The 15,031-nt window shown below is 39.6% G+C and overlaps 1 protein-coding gene across 2 annotated transcripts in view; it reads right to left on the bottom strand.

The window, feature by feature from the left end:
- cacna1ba (calcium channel, voltage-dependent, N type, alpha 1B subunit, a) overlaps positions 1-15,031 on the bottom strand; it is a 566,885-nt gene that overhangs the window by 55,957 nt on the left and 495,897 nt on the right. For both annotated transcript variants that reach the window (XM_059638405.1, XM_059638404.1), the window contains exons 37-38: positions 14,463-14,613; positions 5,707-5,834 (exon numbers count right to left, since the gene is read on the bottom strand). In XM_059638405.1, coding sequence (XP_059494388.1) covers positions 5,707-5,834; positions 14,463-14,613 — 279 coding nt within the window. The remainder of the gene's footprint in view (positions 1-5,706; positions 5,835-14,462; positions 14,614-15,031) is intronic.

Genomic DNA, 15,031 nt, shown 5'->3' on the forward strand with positions numbered 1-15,031 from the left:
ACAGGAATACTTTGACGACAAGAGCATGTCAGAAGCTAGGAATTCTGTACTGCATTGCACACCTCCTGTCTCATCAAAGCTGATCCACTATAAGGATCTATCTATAAGGCACAAAAGAAGGGTAAGAAGGAATACTGAAACCCTCTAATCAGCAGCAGGATCAGGTAAAAACTGACAAAACTGAATGTTCAGTTAAATTACTCTATAACCACTGTTTTACCAGCTCTAGCCAGAAAGCAAGCGAATATCTGCTACGGTCTGCTGTTGCTTGTCAATCCTCTGGCTACATGGATAGTTTGATCAGAAACAAGAGGGCTGCAATTGTTCTTGTGATATCAGAGGAAAGCAGTCACCTGTCAAAGAGTAACACGGTCTTACTCGTCCAACAGAAGCCAAGTATCATCAAGAAGAGGGCAGCACAATGGCTCAGTGGTTAGCACTGCAGCCTCACAGTGCCAGGGACCCGGGTTCGATCCCAATCTCGGGCGACTGTCTGTGCGGAGTTTGCGCACTCTCCCCGTGTCTGCGTGGGTTTCCTCCGGGTGCTCTGGTTTCCTCCCACAGTCCAAAGATGTGCAGGCTAGAAGGATCGGCCATGCTAAATTGCCTGTCGTGTTCAGGGGTGTGTGGGTTATAGGGGGATGCCTCAAGGGGCAGTGTGGACTTGTTGGGCCAAAGGGCCTGTTTCCACACTGTAGGGAATCTAATCTAATCTAGAGTGTACTCAATATTACTGTGCTCAAATGACAGCTCCTGGAAGCATAACCTCCTTCAATCAGATGGAATAATGAAAATTATTGTGTTCCATGAGTAGGTTTATTAATCAAGTATGTTTGAGATACAATAGCAAGCATTATAGGAGAATTTTGCAACATAGAACATAGAACAGTACAGCACAGAACAGGCCCTTAGCCCACGATGTTGTACCGACCTATTATCCTACTCCAAGATCAAACTAACCTGCATACCCTTCATTTTACTGTCATCCATGTGACTACCCAAGAGTTGCTTAAGTGTCCCTAATGTATCTGACTCTACTACCACTGCTGGCAGCGCATTCTATGCACCCACAAATTTCTGAGTAAAGAACCTCCCTCTGACATCTCCTCTATCCCTTCCCCCAATTACCTTAAAATTATGCCCCTTTATGATAGTCATTTCTAGCCTGGGAAAATGTCTCTGGCTATCAGCTCTATCTACGCCTCTCATCACCTTGTACTCCTCTATTAATTCACCTCTCATCCTTCTTCGCTCCAATGAAAAAAGCCCCAGTTCCTTCAATCTTTCCTCAAAAGACCTGTCTTCCAGTCCAGGCAGCATCTGGTAAATTTTGTTCTATAATGCTGCTTCCCATTATGATGAAAAATTTTAATACAAACCAACTTTAAACCAAGAAATGTTTTAAGAAGCAACACTTCACAGCATCTAACCAATATGACGGATGCAATAATACCTCGGGAACAAGCAGAAGCAGACATCCATCCCACCCACAAAACCCATCATTTGCATGTACTTTTTGGTTTTGTTCTTATTTCTTTCATATTTTCTTACTTCCTTTTGTGTCTTTTCAGTTCTAATGTCACCCTCTCTCCTGAATTTGTTTCTTTGATGCACGTTCTAGGATTTTTCTTATTCTCCCTTCTGCTCACTAATCCCGGCTTATTTACGTTTTGATTTCTTGAATCATTTTATTCATGTATGATTTAATTGTTGCAATATACCTTGCACACAGCTCTTCTACTACAATCGCAAACAAGGATGTCAAATTATTTTATGATCTGATCAGGGCCTGTAGCTTTCCTCTTAATTTAAAGTAGACAAAGCTTGAGATTCCAGCTACTTACTAACAGGATAAAGACACAAAATTCTACAGCTTTGAACAAATAAAACAAACCTCATCTTTCCTAGGTTAGAAATGTGAAACAAAATTTATATATACAATTTATATATAACATCTATCTAACATCAGATCAATTTATATTAAATAAATAAAGGCGGTTAGATTGTGGTTTCAATTCTGTGAAGGTAGCTCTTTTTTATAGATATTTCAAAATGACTTGCAACAGTGACTCAGGTACATCATTTCCAAGAAAGTGTGTGATTCAGTTAAGTGCCTAGCAGGATGCCTGATATTAATTAATAAAACATTTATACTGCTGAGTTCATGGCAGACACAGAAAACAGTCCAGGGGCCACTCGTCGATTTTGATCTCAGTTCAGAAGAATAATGTTTTCAGTTCAGAAGAGAAGCTTCCTCCGAGCAGAATAATCAAGCTGTCAGTTCAGGAGAACAGTCACCCGAACAAAAGGGTTTTAATTTCTGAAGTCCACAAGTTTTGAGAGTTTGTAAAGAAGTTTTCAAGCTTCAAGAAGGCTTGAAATTAAAAGCAGGTTCAAGGCCATTGTCACTAGAAAAAAGAACTAAAATTGTCTCAGGAATCCAAGAAAGAGAACAGTTAAGTAAGGAATTAAAGTTCTGAGATCAATGCAATATTTGTCTGGGACTGTGTATCTGTAAAAGGATATTGTTGGGAAACATTTCAAAACGTTGATGTGCTGGTTATATTTGGATCATTCTGAACTGTCAAATATCAAGCTTTGATTTTTTTGTGTAATAAATATTTTATTTTCTTGAAGAACACTTGCAGCCTTGTTTAAACATATTCGATGATTAACCATCATGGTAACCAATCTTTTCTTTGATTCTTTCACTGGATGTGGGCATCACTGGGTGGGCAGCATTTATTGCCCATCCCTAATTGCCCAGAGGGCACTTAATATTCAACTACATTGCTGTGGATCTGGAGTCACGTGTAGGCCAGACCAGGCGAGGATGGCATATGGGATTTTCCTGACAATCAAAAATGGATTCATGGTCATCTTAATTCCAGATTTTTATTGAATTCAAATTCCATCATCTGCCATGGTAGGACTTGAACTCAATTCCCCAGAACTTTACCTGGGTCTCCGGATTAACAGTCCAGAATTAATACCATTAGGACATTGCCTCCCCATTACAAAAAAAAGTTATGGTCTATCAAGCCAGATTTCAATCTCGGATCTGACTTGGACTATATTACTATCAGATAGTGTTGGGTCTGGTCCAGAGCGATGCGGGGTAAAGAGACATCAGGCTGAGTACAGTATGAACCAGCAGGAGTGGAGGTTGGTTAGAGTCTGGGAGTATAAGGGGTCTGGTGGAAGTGCAGTTGTGGTGTGCGAGGTAAGTATGGGGCCTGTTTATCAGTTACTTGAGAGTTAGATTTACGCACGTAATCATCTAAATTTTTCCCGGATGGCTATTTTACTTATTTTGATTCAAATCATCCAAAGTTTCTGATTTAAATGGACACTTTTATAGGATTCCAGGTGTAGTGGAAAATGGGGATTCTGTAGGATCCCAATGCACTACTTCTTTTCAAGCTGAAATAAGGAGCCTCTAGACAGCAGAAAACCCAAGCCATTACCTGATTCTGTCTACCACAGAGATTCTGTCTAATCTGTTGAGCATTTTCACCACAGGTTTTCAGCTTTTTCTAAGACTAACCCTTCCCTTGGACAGCCTGATCACCCTTAATTACGTTCCACCCTGTCCCTTCAGCATTCGTCAGATAACTTAATTTTAATTAATATTGCCGATATGATTATCCACAGTCTCAGGTGACTCCTAGTAGTAACGACATTCTTCCAGCACAGGGTCAGTTTTCCCAAAGGCAGGCAGCTTTTGCAAATAGAATATAACAAGGTGTGCCGAATTATCACCCGATAACCGCAAAATGAAAGTACCTGTGGCAAAACAAATGTATCCCTGAATCAGTCACAACAACTTCTGATCAAAGCTTGGTTGGCCTTAGATGGTCAATAAATCACATGCGTTTGTTTTAAAACATGGACTGTTTCAATGCTTTAAAGTCTTATTTCACTTTCACCCAATCCGTCAGCTTCAGGCAAGTCTTCCTTTATGGAGAACTTTGGAATCCTTTCCTTCATTTATCTTAAGGCTTCTGTCAGATGTACTTAAATGTTTACAAAGTGAGTTGATGGATTAAATGATGAATCACTGCAGCCCAGAAGGCTTACTGTACACTTTTGGGGTCATTAACATAAGTATTTCTAAATTATATTTACTACGACAGTTTCTAAACTGGTTCCCATACAAGAATGATATATCCCATTTTGCCTTCAACTTCCATGTACTCCCTTTAGGTCAGACCATGAAATACCACTCATTTTTGAACTCGTTACACTGGGCCAGATTCCATAGGCAGCCATCACCTCAGGCAAACAGCAACAACCCTGCAACCCCAGATCTAACGCAATGGGAAAATTACACTAAATTACATTGGCGCAGCAATATGTCATCATTGCGCTAGTCTCCACAATGATGCGTGACATACAGCACCAAAATCACATGCCCACTCTCCATGTTAAAATTACCAGTTAACAGGCTATTGAGATTGTTAAAGAGCCACTCGGAAATTGGGAGTGTTTTACAGCAGTTATTAAGAGGTGGCACAAAACAGGAACTAAAGATCCTGCCACAGGGACTAGGGCTGCAGGTGGCAGCAGATTTAGCAGATGAAGGTGGCAGTGCCCGTATGGTTTATGATTTATTTTAGCTTGCAGAAAGAAAGAGATTCGGAGAGCCAGGGGTCTTTCAACATGATTGAATTGTTCTTCATGGCCAAGCCACTCTGCTATATAAGGTCTTGGGTGAGACTCCTAATCAAGTGCAAAGACCACCTTCCTACCATAACTCATTGGCTTCCACACTAGGCAGTGAGCAGTTGGTCACCTATGCTCAATGTATCGAGCTGAGATCATGGTATTGGGAACAAGTGGACAACTTACTTTCCAATCCTCCTCTGTCAAGCTACCAAAAGTAATTAAATCCAACCTTTTGCCTCTCTATGACTGTTCATGTGGAAATGAGCAGATGTAAGTACAATCAAAATGTAAGCATCAAAAAAAAACATGGAAGCAGATAAGCATTTGTAAATATTCTGCTGTAACTCAAAACATTCAGTACGTTGTCAGTCAGTCAGTGGCAACAATGGCATATAGCATGAACAGTAGGGAATCCTCATGCAATATCCTTCATATAACGAAGCTCCTTGTCTCAGCTGAATCACCACATGGTGAAATCAACTGGATGTCACAATGAGAAATGAGAAAACTGCAGACCCGTTACCACAGGACGTTCCTTTGCATACTACAGAAACCTTTACTTGTAAGGGTATTGGCGAATATTGGAACTGTCTTGGCTGACGAATGGTGAAATACACAATGAGACCCCTGGTGTGATAAAAGACAGAACTAAAAACAAAATATTGTCAGAATTTTACCAGTCCTTTCAATTCTTTGAAAATGGAGCTGACCCGATCATATTATGACATTGCTTTGAGCTGCTTGATGACTGTTGCCTTCTGGCAAAACATTCAGCAACTTCTTTGGACTGGTGCTCACTTTTATTATATCTTTTAAATGTAAAGCCACTGATAAGTAAAGCCAGATGTAACATGTTTCTATGAACGATACGCTTGATAGTGTATTGCTCGCAAATCAATTGTTTTCTCCATTCTATAAATTAACTGTTTGACGTCACACATGTTTGACAACACCACTATCCCCATTACTGTTCAAAGATTATATGATCATTTCAGGTATCAGACATTGTTATGCAGCAATAAAGCCAATTTCACATACCAGGCTCCAGGATCATAGTCCGCCCATACACGAATGAACTCATCCAAGTGGTGTGGTCCCAGGATGGAGGAATCTCTGGTTAAGTACTCAAAATTGTCCATAATAACAGCTACAAAAAGATTCAACATCTGAAAAAAGAAACAAAACAATCACATTAAATAATTGATTAATATAAAGCTGTTAATTTTTAAAAAATGAACATTTGCAAAACTAATTTCTGAAAATGCTGAAATCCAGCATTTGGTAGCCAATGTGGATATAGTTAATGTGAACAAAGATGAAATTAACTAAAAGCAACAGCAATTAGCAAATGGAACTGCAAATATGATGCATTGATCAGGGAAAGGAATTCTAGAGACATCTCTGTCATGTATTTCCTTTCCAGTGCAGTCGATCATGAGGCTAAGAGTCAAAAACAGAAATTGCTAGGAAAATTTAGTGGATCTGGCAGATTCCGGAGTTCTGAAGGAGGGTCACCGGAAGGGTCAAGGCCCGAAACGTCAGCTTTTGTGCTCCTGAGATGCTGCCTGGCCTGCTGATTTCATCCAGCTCCACACTTTGTTATCCAAAATATTAACTCTGCTTTCTCTCGACAGATGCTGCCAGGCCTGCTGAACTTTTCCAGCAACTTCTGTTTATGTTTCTGATTTCCAGCATCCAGAAATCTTTTTTAAGACTAAGAAGAGTACTCAGCTGTATTAACAGAGGGATACATTACAAATCAAAAGCTTTTATAATACTGCTCTGAACGTCAACAGTCAAGCCCGTATTATTCACTTAGTACATTTCTGGCCTACTCAGACCAATGGAAATACCAGTGCGGAGACAATGTGAGGTAAACTATTAAAGATGACTCTGGCTGTCACAAAGGTAAATTGTGATGAATCATTAGAGATGTTTGATTTGTTTTCTTTGTGATGAGGGGCCTTCGAGGTGGATCCATTTAAGTTTTCAAGATTACATAAGGAGTGAATGACAGTTCACCCTTGTTTACCATGATGAAGAAGTTACTCAATGTTGGATAAGGCGCTTCTTTGCGCCTGTTGTCGGTAATATTTCACAGTGATCATATTCGTTCTATCCAGATCTGATGTGGAATAAAATATTTACCCATGTTTTTCATGTGATTGTGGCTGAGGAAAGCTTCAACAAGGAAAAAATACTTTGATTTAATTTATTATTGATTATAATTTATTATTGATTTTAATTTATTATTGTCAAATGCCCCACCTCCGATGCCCTCAACTGCATCTCTTATATTTCCTGCATTTCTGCCCCCAAACCCACTGCCCCCAACAAAAATAAAGACAGAATCCTTTTGTCCTCAAATTCCACCCCACCAGCCTCCAAATCCACTGTATCATTCTCCAGCACTCCCACCACCTACAATCCAACCCACAGCCAAAGATATATTTTCCTCCCTGCCCTATCTGCTTTTCACAGGAACCGCTCTCTCCATGAGTCTATTGTCCACTCCTCACTAATCCCACCACCCCGAGCACCTTTCCCTGCAACCTCAGAAAGTGCTACGCCTATCCCTACACCTCCCTCCTTACCTTCATCCAAGGTCCAAAGCAAACTTTCCATATACAACATGGGCTCACCTGTAGATCCCCAACCTTGTCTACTGTATCTGTTGCTCCCTATGTGGCCTCCTCTACATCAGTGAGACACAGACTCAGGGGCTGTTTTGTAGAGCATCTGTGCTCTGTACGTGATAACTGACAACATCTTCCAGTCGCTGAGATAGCCAGAACTGTAGATGTTGGAGTCAGAGATAACAAAATGTGGGACTGCAGGAACACAATAGGCCAGAGTTGCCTTCTGGTCACTAACCATTTTAACTCCCCCCTCCTGCTCCTTGGTGACATGTCCATCCTGGGCCTTCTCCAGTGCCACAATGACGCTACATGCAAATTGGAGGAGCAGAACCTTATATTCCACCTCTGGAGCCTACAGCCTGGTGGCCTGAACATAGAACCCACCAGTTTTAAAATCTCCCCACCCACGGGTTCATCCCACATCCAATCCTCCCTCTCATCTCCACCTCCTTGGCCTCATACAACCTGTCCATCTTCATTCCCACCTACCTGCCTCACCCTTCCCACTGACCAATCCCTACTTCCCCCTACCCATATCCACCTATCACCACTCCACTCACCTTTCCCCAGCCCCAGCTATCCTCCCTCTTGCCTCCTTGACCTGACACAACCTGTCCATCTTACTTCCAATCTATCGGCCCTATCCTTCCCACTGACAAATCCCCATCACTCCCTGCCTGCATTAACCTATCACCATCCTATCTGCCTTCCACAGCCCCACCCCTCCTCTCTCTATTTATTTCTGGGGTCCCTTCCACCCCCTCCCCATTTTTGAAGAAGGGTCCAGACTCGAAACATTGACTTTCCTGCTCCCCTGATGCTGCCTGGCCTGCTGTGTTCCTCTAGCTCCACACTGTGTTGTCTCTGACTACAGTATCTGCAGCTCTTGGTATCATCTTTCTTTACTCTTAGCTATATTAAGAGGATCAAAACTTCATAAAAAGTACCAAATCTGAAGAAATAATGCAATATTACGTTGAAACAAAATTAAGCCCTTCTTGCAAACATTCTTTTTCCAACAAAATGATGTTTTCAACAGTATTTTTCCCACTTTTGTTATGGCAGGATAAAAATAACAGAGGGGAACCAGACGTTGTTCCTGGTCCTTTGGAACAGAGGAAAACATAACCATAAATTAGCTTGTGAACTACCAGAACTGCCTGCTTCACCCTGCTAAATGATTCCACAAGTTTGATGAATGAAAATATAATTGCAGATTTCTTTGTGGAATAGGTGACAAAACCTAAAAATCTAGGTATGAAAGCTAGATGGGGTTGATTAACTAAAATACACTGAAGTTTTTCTGCTACTAAACTGCGCTATGTGGTTAAAGACTTTTGCTAAGATTTGTTTTAATTTACCATGATGTCATGTCTGAGGAATGGGCCTCCAAATCAATACAGCGACATCTGGTCCTATTGAATATACATCTGTAGTGCATCAAAGTGCTTATTAGCATAGGAAAGGTCAGTGCGATTAATGCAAATGTGCCTGAATTATGGAATGTTTGCTGATGGCAGCCTCATGCAAGAAGCAAGCTTTGAAGCTGTGACAAACTGGATAATTTAACATTTTGGCTAGTTTGCGAGTTGGTTCCACTATGGTGCTTGACTGATAATGATGTTATCTTTCTAAACGGAGGTTTGAAGCCTTGAAACCCATGTAGATTGCCTCTTTGTGATGTCAGACAATTCCTTGATCACCAGCATTCCTGCCTGAAGCACGGAAGGTCAGTGATTTTCTAGTGTCTGTTCGGCTCCTTGAAGCACCAGGTTGTTGCATTTGTTAATTGGATTCTTGGACTGAGAGGTGCTCCAGTTTCCATGGCTGTGACTGACTCTTTCAGTTCATTATTCAACATATTGCTCTTAATCAGCGTTAATAACCTTGATAAAAGCTCTCTCATTTCAAAGCCACATCTGTATGGATAATCTTAGATGTAATAATTATTTTCCAAATGAGCAACACTGGAAAACAGAATAATAACAGCTATCTATATAACAATCTTTACATCAGTAAAGAGAAGTCCCGGGGTGCTTTACAAGAGCATAATCAGACAAATTTCCACTCTGAGACATTTAAAAGGATATTAGGGTGAATAACCAAAATTGTAATTACAAAGCTAGGTTTTAAGGAGCATTTTTATTTAGAAGAGAGACACAGAGATGTTTGGAAGAGCAAACCAGAGTTCAGGGTTTAGGTAACTGAAAGTTTAAGATTAATAACATCAAGGATGTATAAGAAGTCATTATTAGCGTACAGTGATGTTTGGGGGTTGTAGGCAAGTGGGGTTTATAGAGAAAGAATGGAATATGTTAAGAACTGGCAAAGCGAAAGCTTCAAATGGTATTAGACTACAAATGTAAATCCCATGTCATTTCTCATAAGGCCATTAAATATCTGTTAATATATATTTCTAAGCTTAATTATTGCAACATTTTGGTTTGAATTGAGCTGAGTGATAAATACTTGTATGTCCTTCATTAAATAGATAAGTAACACTTGCAGAAATACCATATGACCGACATTGCCATGCAGTAAGGTGATTCTCAGTGAAGGTTTCCACCTGTTGCTAAACGTGAAGAATACAAAGACAAGCTTTTTCTCTGGAGTGAACAAATTACTAGATTATAATTAAGTTAACGCGCAGCAATTAAAATCAAAGTTAGACCAGCCCTGTTGGGCAAGAACTCAGCCATTTGGATTCATAAACAGACTTTCAGCTCTCAAGGTAGTCAAAAAGAAAAAAAATCTTGGGAAGTGGTTTCATTTCAAACATGTGAGTAACTTGTTAGAAAATTTAAACTCTTCGTTTTGAACAGACATGAAGCCAGAAACTGCGACAACATTCTGATGTTCACCATTTATCTAGGGGTATTGTTGTTCTTTTTCTGGTACCATTCTGAATTAACTGTCTGTTGCCAAAGTGCAGTTTATTCCATTATTTTGCCTTAAGGCAGAGTCAGGAAGCGGGTCTCAAACCTTTCACATGTTGCTGGTCCTTTTCTGAGCTATACTCAAGCTTTACAGCCAACTGACCTAACTGGCCTCCCACATTGAGATATTATTTTGCTTCAAATAATGATTCAGATATCCTTTTAAAATATTATATACAAGAAATGTTGTATAAACATGTTCGCTTTTGCTCAGCTAATTTAATGGTCATTGATGTCTAGGCTACAGTTCTTGGTTAATTTCTCTTGGATGGTCAATTTGGAAAAGAGCATCAAAAACTGATATAAACACGATCAAAAGGGTTTGTAAAAAGGTTGCTAGCAATCTTAAAATCAATTGGCCTCTAATTTCATCAGCTCATTCCTTTAGAAGTTATGCAATCCTGGCAATCAGTTACAGTCAATTAGGTCTATGGGTGGTATTAGTCCTTGTAAAAGAATTTCTAATCTCCATCAAACTACTCACCTTGCATGCATCCAAAACCAGGCAGGAAAACTGGCATGTAATGGTCTAATTTAAACTTTACCTTTTGAATCAATCAATTTCAGTTTTACTGCTAAATGTAATCAACATAATGCCTCTTCCAACACCTAGAGCTGTTAAGCATAATTTTTAGCAATCTCCATCCTGAATGCAGCAAGTGAAAGGTTTTGGACACAACTGGTTGGGAATGTCATTATATTCCAAAGCTGTTTGTTTTTCTGTCTTAAACGGCCCCATTTCTTGCAATCCACCTTACCATTAAGTTAGGTAATGTACGTTCGATAGCAGCATTGGAGATTGGCATTGTGATTGTATGATAATTACACAAAATTGTTGAGAATTCAGCTTTCGAGATTAAAAATCCTGCTTTAATTCTGAGGCAGTTTGCAGTAGCTTGATCATACTTCTTCCTCCTGTCCAGCAGAAATTGAAATCTGATGTCATTTGTTAAACTGCCAGTTGGGCAGTGCTGCCGGTTGCTTGTTTCAATACACTGAAGTTCAATTTGACTTGGAGCAATCAGGTAGAACATGCAAGATTGACTCAGCTGTCCATTTTAGATACGTCTTGATTTTTATTTTCACTGAAGTCAATGAAAATTGGGAGAGATGCCTGCAATATATTGTAGCTCAAAGACACATCAAATTAGCTACATCAAATTAGCCTCTGATACCAGGAGGCCAGTCTGGAAAAAGAAATATGTGCTTTTGTACAGCATATTTCACATCCTCAGATGGTCCCAAAGCACCTTACAGCTAGTGAAATACATTTGAAATACAGCCCCTGTTACAATGTAAAAGAAGACCATTTTGCACACAGCATTTCCCACAAATAGCATTTTAGCAATGACCAATTAATCTATCCTAATGATATTGATTGAGGGATCAATATTGTCCAGGACACCAGAAGGAACTCTCCTGCTCTTTTTTTTGAAATAATGTCAGGCTTTCACATTCACCTGAATCAGGAGCACTCTCTTAGTGCAGCGGTGTATTGTCAGCCTACTTTAGATGCTCAAATACCTTGTTAGTGATTTTTAACCTAGGACCTTCTGACTGAGCAATGACCATTCTAGGCACTGAGCTGCAGCTGGTGCCTGCACTAGAGTACTCCAGGGAGAATGAAAAGTAGAAATTTTGCTGTTTTTCTACAGTTCTAGCGAATAAATACAGGAGCAGCACTGGGAATTACTTAAGAGATGAGTACGCTAATGAGTTCCTTGCTTAGTGATTGAGGGAGAAATTGAGTGCAAGTCCTTTTTTTCAGTATTGAACAAGAGAAAACTGAAACATGAGTTAAACTAAGATTATGTAAATGCCATTATCACTCCAAATCCACACTGCCTATGATTTCCCTAATGCTGAATTGCACTTGATACTTCAGGGCATGACAGTTCTCCAGTAATAATTTGAAAAGAAAAAATAGCATTTTAGTTTAGCTAACGAAGTTTTTTTCTCAGCAATTGAGTTAGATTTATTTTCATGTTTTTGAGCCCTTAGTTATTCACTCCCCTGTATTTTACATTACCCATGAGATGAACCAACTTACAAGGTAAGCTGATGGGCAGCAGACATGATGCCAGGAATCTAGTAAGTTACTTGCAATTTGAAGACAAAATACAATGTGTCCTTCCAAAAGCAGTCATTTCACAATCCCTTTGTTCATCAGTTACTTACTTTGTGACTGGGATCAGAACAACTGGAGGAATCACAATTTCATATGATGTCTTTCGACAGCACAGTCTGACATACTGTGCTATTGGGATATCTAACTAGTAATTTGCAGCACAATCTTGCACAGCTTTCTTGTCATTGATCTGATCCCAATATTTTATATAACATCTGCAAACAATAATGCCTATTCGGATTCAGAGGCATTTTGTTTCATAGTTTTGTTTGAAATAAGGTAACATAAAATATAAGCGAGAGATGAGTTTAATGTGGTTTGCATTCTTACATTTTTGTCCCTAAACGTAGAGAATCCCAAATATAAAGCAGTTATACTGTGAGGGTTGAATTTCCAGATTCTAGAGATTCACCACTAGGTTCTCACACTATCCTCTTTTCCCCTATTGCAGCCCTCATGTAATAGGAAAGCTATATCGACATGAAGAACAAAGATCAAAATCTATTAACTATACCATGTCTTGAGAGAATCCCTTATGTCTGTCTTTGGAAATGAAGTAATTTAAACTACTTACTAAATACAGATTGGCCAACATTGACTTTTAAGAGACCATGTATAACTTGCTACTTTATAGGAGAAATGTTTCATTTTTTCATAGTTTATGCCCTGTGTTAAGTTCTAAAACACTCCTCCAAGTACAAAGCAAAACATTCAGCAATGTTTTGAGTGAAGATACCCAGCTAAGGCAGAGAAAGAAGAAGAGGAGTCAGATGGCACAATCATGTACTGCTTCATATTAACCTGAAGGATATCACTAAAGCAGCTATAACCATCTGGATCACCAAGTTGATGATGAGCATTTCTTTGATTTGACCTAGAAGGAGGATGGTGAGTGCGGTGCTGAAGGCTTGCCTGGAGAATACGATCAGTAAAATACAGGGGAGTGAATAACTAAGGGCTCAAAAACATGAAAATAAATCTAACTCAATTGCTGAGAAAAAAACTTCGTTAGCTAAACTAAAATGCTACAATCCAAATGAGTTTCAAGGTAGAATCAGTTGAATATGGCACGCAGGGACAGTGGACAGTGAGGAAGGCTAATGGCAAGCTGGCCCTCATAGCGAGAGGATTTGAGTATAGGAGTATAGATGTCTTCCTGCAGTTATACAGGGCCTTGGTGAGACTGCACCTTGAGTTTTGTGAGCAGTTTTAGTCTGCGAAGGTTCACCAGACTGATTCCTGGGATAGCAGGACTAACATATGAAGAAAAACTGGATTGACTGGGCATGTACTCACTGGAATTTAGAAGAATGAGGGGGAGGGCTCTCATAGAAACATAAAATCCTGATGAAACTGGACAGGCTAGATTCTGGAAAAATGTTCCCAGTGTTGGGGAAGTCCAGAACTAGGGGTCACAGTCTAAGAAAAAGGGACAAGCCGTTCAGGGCTTAGATGAGGAAGAATTTCTTCACTGAGTTGTGAACCTGTGGAATTCCCTCCCATGGAAATCTGTTGTGGCCAGTTCATTAGATATGAGGGAGCTGGACGTGGCCATTGTGGCTAAAGTGATCATGGTGTGTGGAGATAAAGTAGGAGTGGGATACTGAAATTGCATGATCAGACATGATCATAGTGAATGGCAGTGCAGACTCAAAGGTGGAATGGCCTACTCCCACACGTGTATTCCATGTTTGTAATCACCAATCTTTTGAACCATGCATAAAGCATAAGTGAAAAATGCTGGGTGTCTCCATAATATGCTATTGAGTTTAGCCCCATCTTTCCTTTCAAACTGTAAATAATCAAGGACTCTTAAAAAGATGAAAAGACCACATCAGTGCTTGAATTTATGAAAGTACTCTAAATTCTGTCATCATTTCCAATGAGCAGTTCTCTAGTGTAAATTCCTCATTTGCATTTAAATAGTCTTACATATGTTGTACAGTGGCTAACATAGACTCCATGCATTATGAAAAGATTTGACAGAACAATTCCACTGACCAGTTCAAAGGATTAAATGGTGCATTGCATAGGAAAGAAGCCTGAAATCTTTGGGCTGAACAGTTTGGTGTTACAAAGCTTCAAACTTACCAGAAAAGAACAAAGGAAAATGAAAGATACGAAGTAGAAATAGGCAAAATCATTTCCACACTCATTGTTTTCCGTTCCCGAGTCTTTATCGCATGGGCTTTTGCTCAGACATGCCAGCATAATTTCATGCCAGCCTTCTCCAGTGGCACTCCTGCAAAAAATATTTTCAAGGTTTTAATAATGTCATTCCATTTCTATCTCCTTCCAAATTCATGTAGAGACAATGTTAAGCCCACCAGTTTCTTTCAAATAAGACAACAGGAACAGTTTCTCATCAAACTTCACGAAATAAAACAAATTCCAACTGTAGACATCCACATCCCATTTTAAGAATGATACCAAGGCTTTGGAGAGGATTAGGAATGATATTCCCCAGAAATGAGGGGATTCAGTTATGGCCAGAGATTGGAAAAGCTGTAATTATTCTTGTTGGCGCGAAAAAGGTACAGTTTATTGAAAATTGAGGGGTTTTTACAGAGCCATTTGAAAGAAATGGTTTCTTCAAGTAAGTGAACAGAGATTTAAAACACGAAAAGAGGGTTGTTTAAATGAAAACAAGATGTTTCTGT

Source organism: Stegostoma tigrinum, chromosome 29, assembly GCF_030684315.1.
Source record: "Stegostoma tigrinum isolate sSteTig4 chromosome 29, sSteTig4.hap1, whole genome shotgun sequence".
In the NCBI taxonomy this organism is placed as follows: domain Eukaryota; kingdom Metazoa; phylum Chordata; class Chondrichthyes; order Orectolobiformes; family Stegostomatidae; genus Stegostoma; species Stegostoma tigrinum.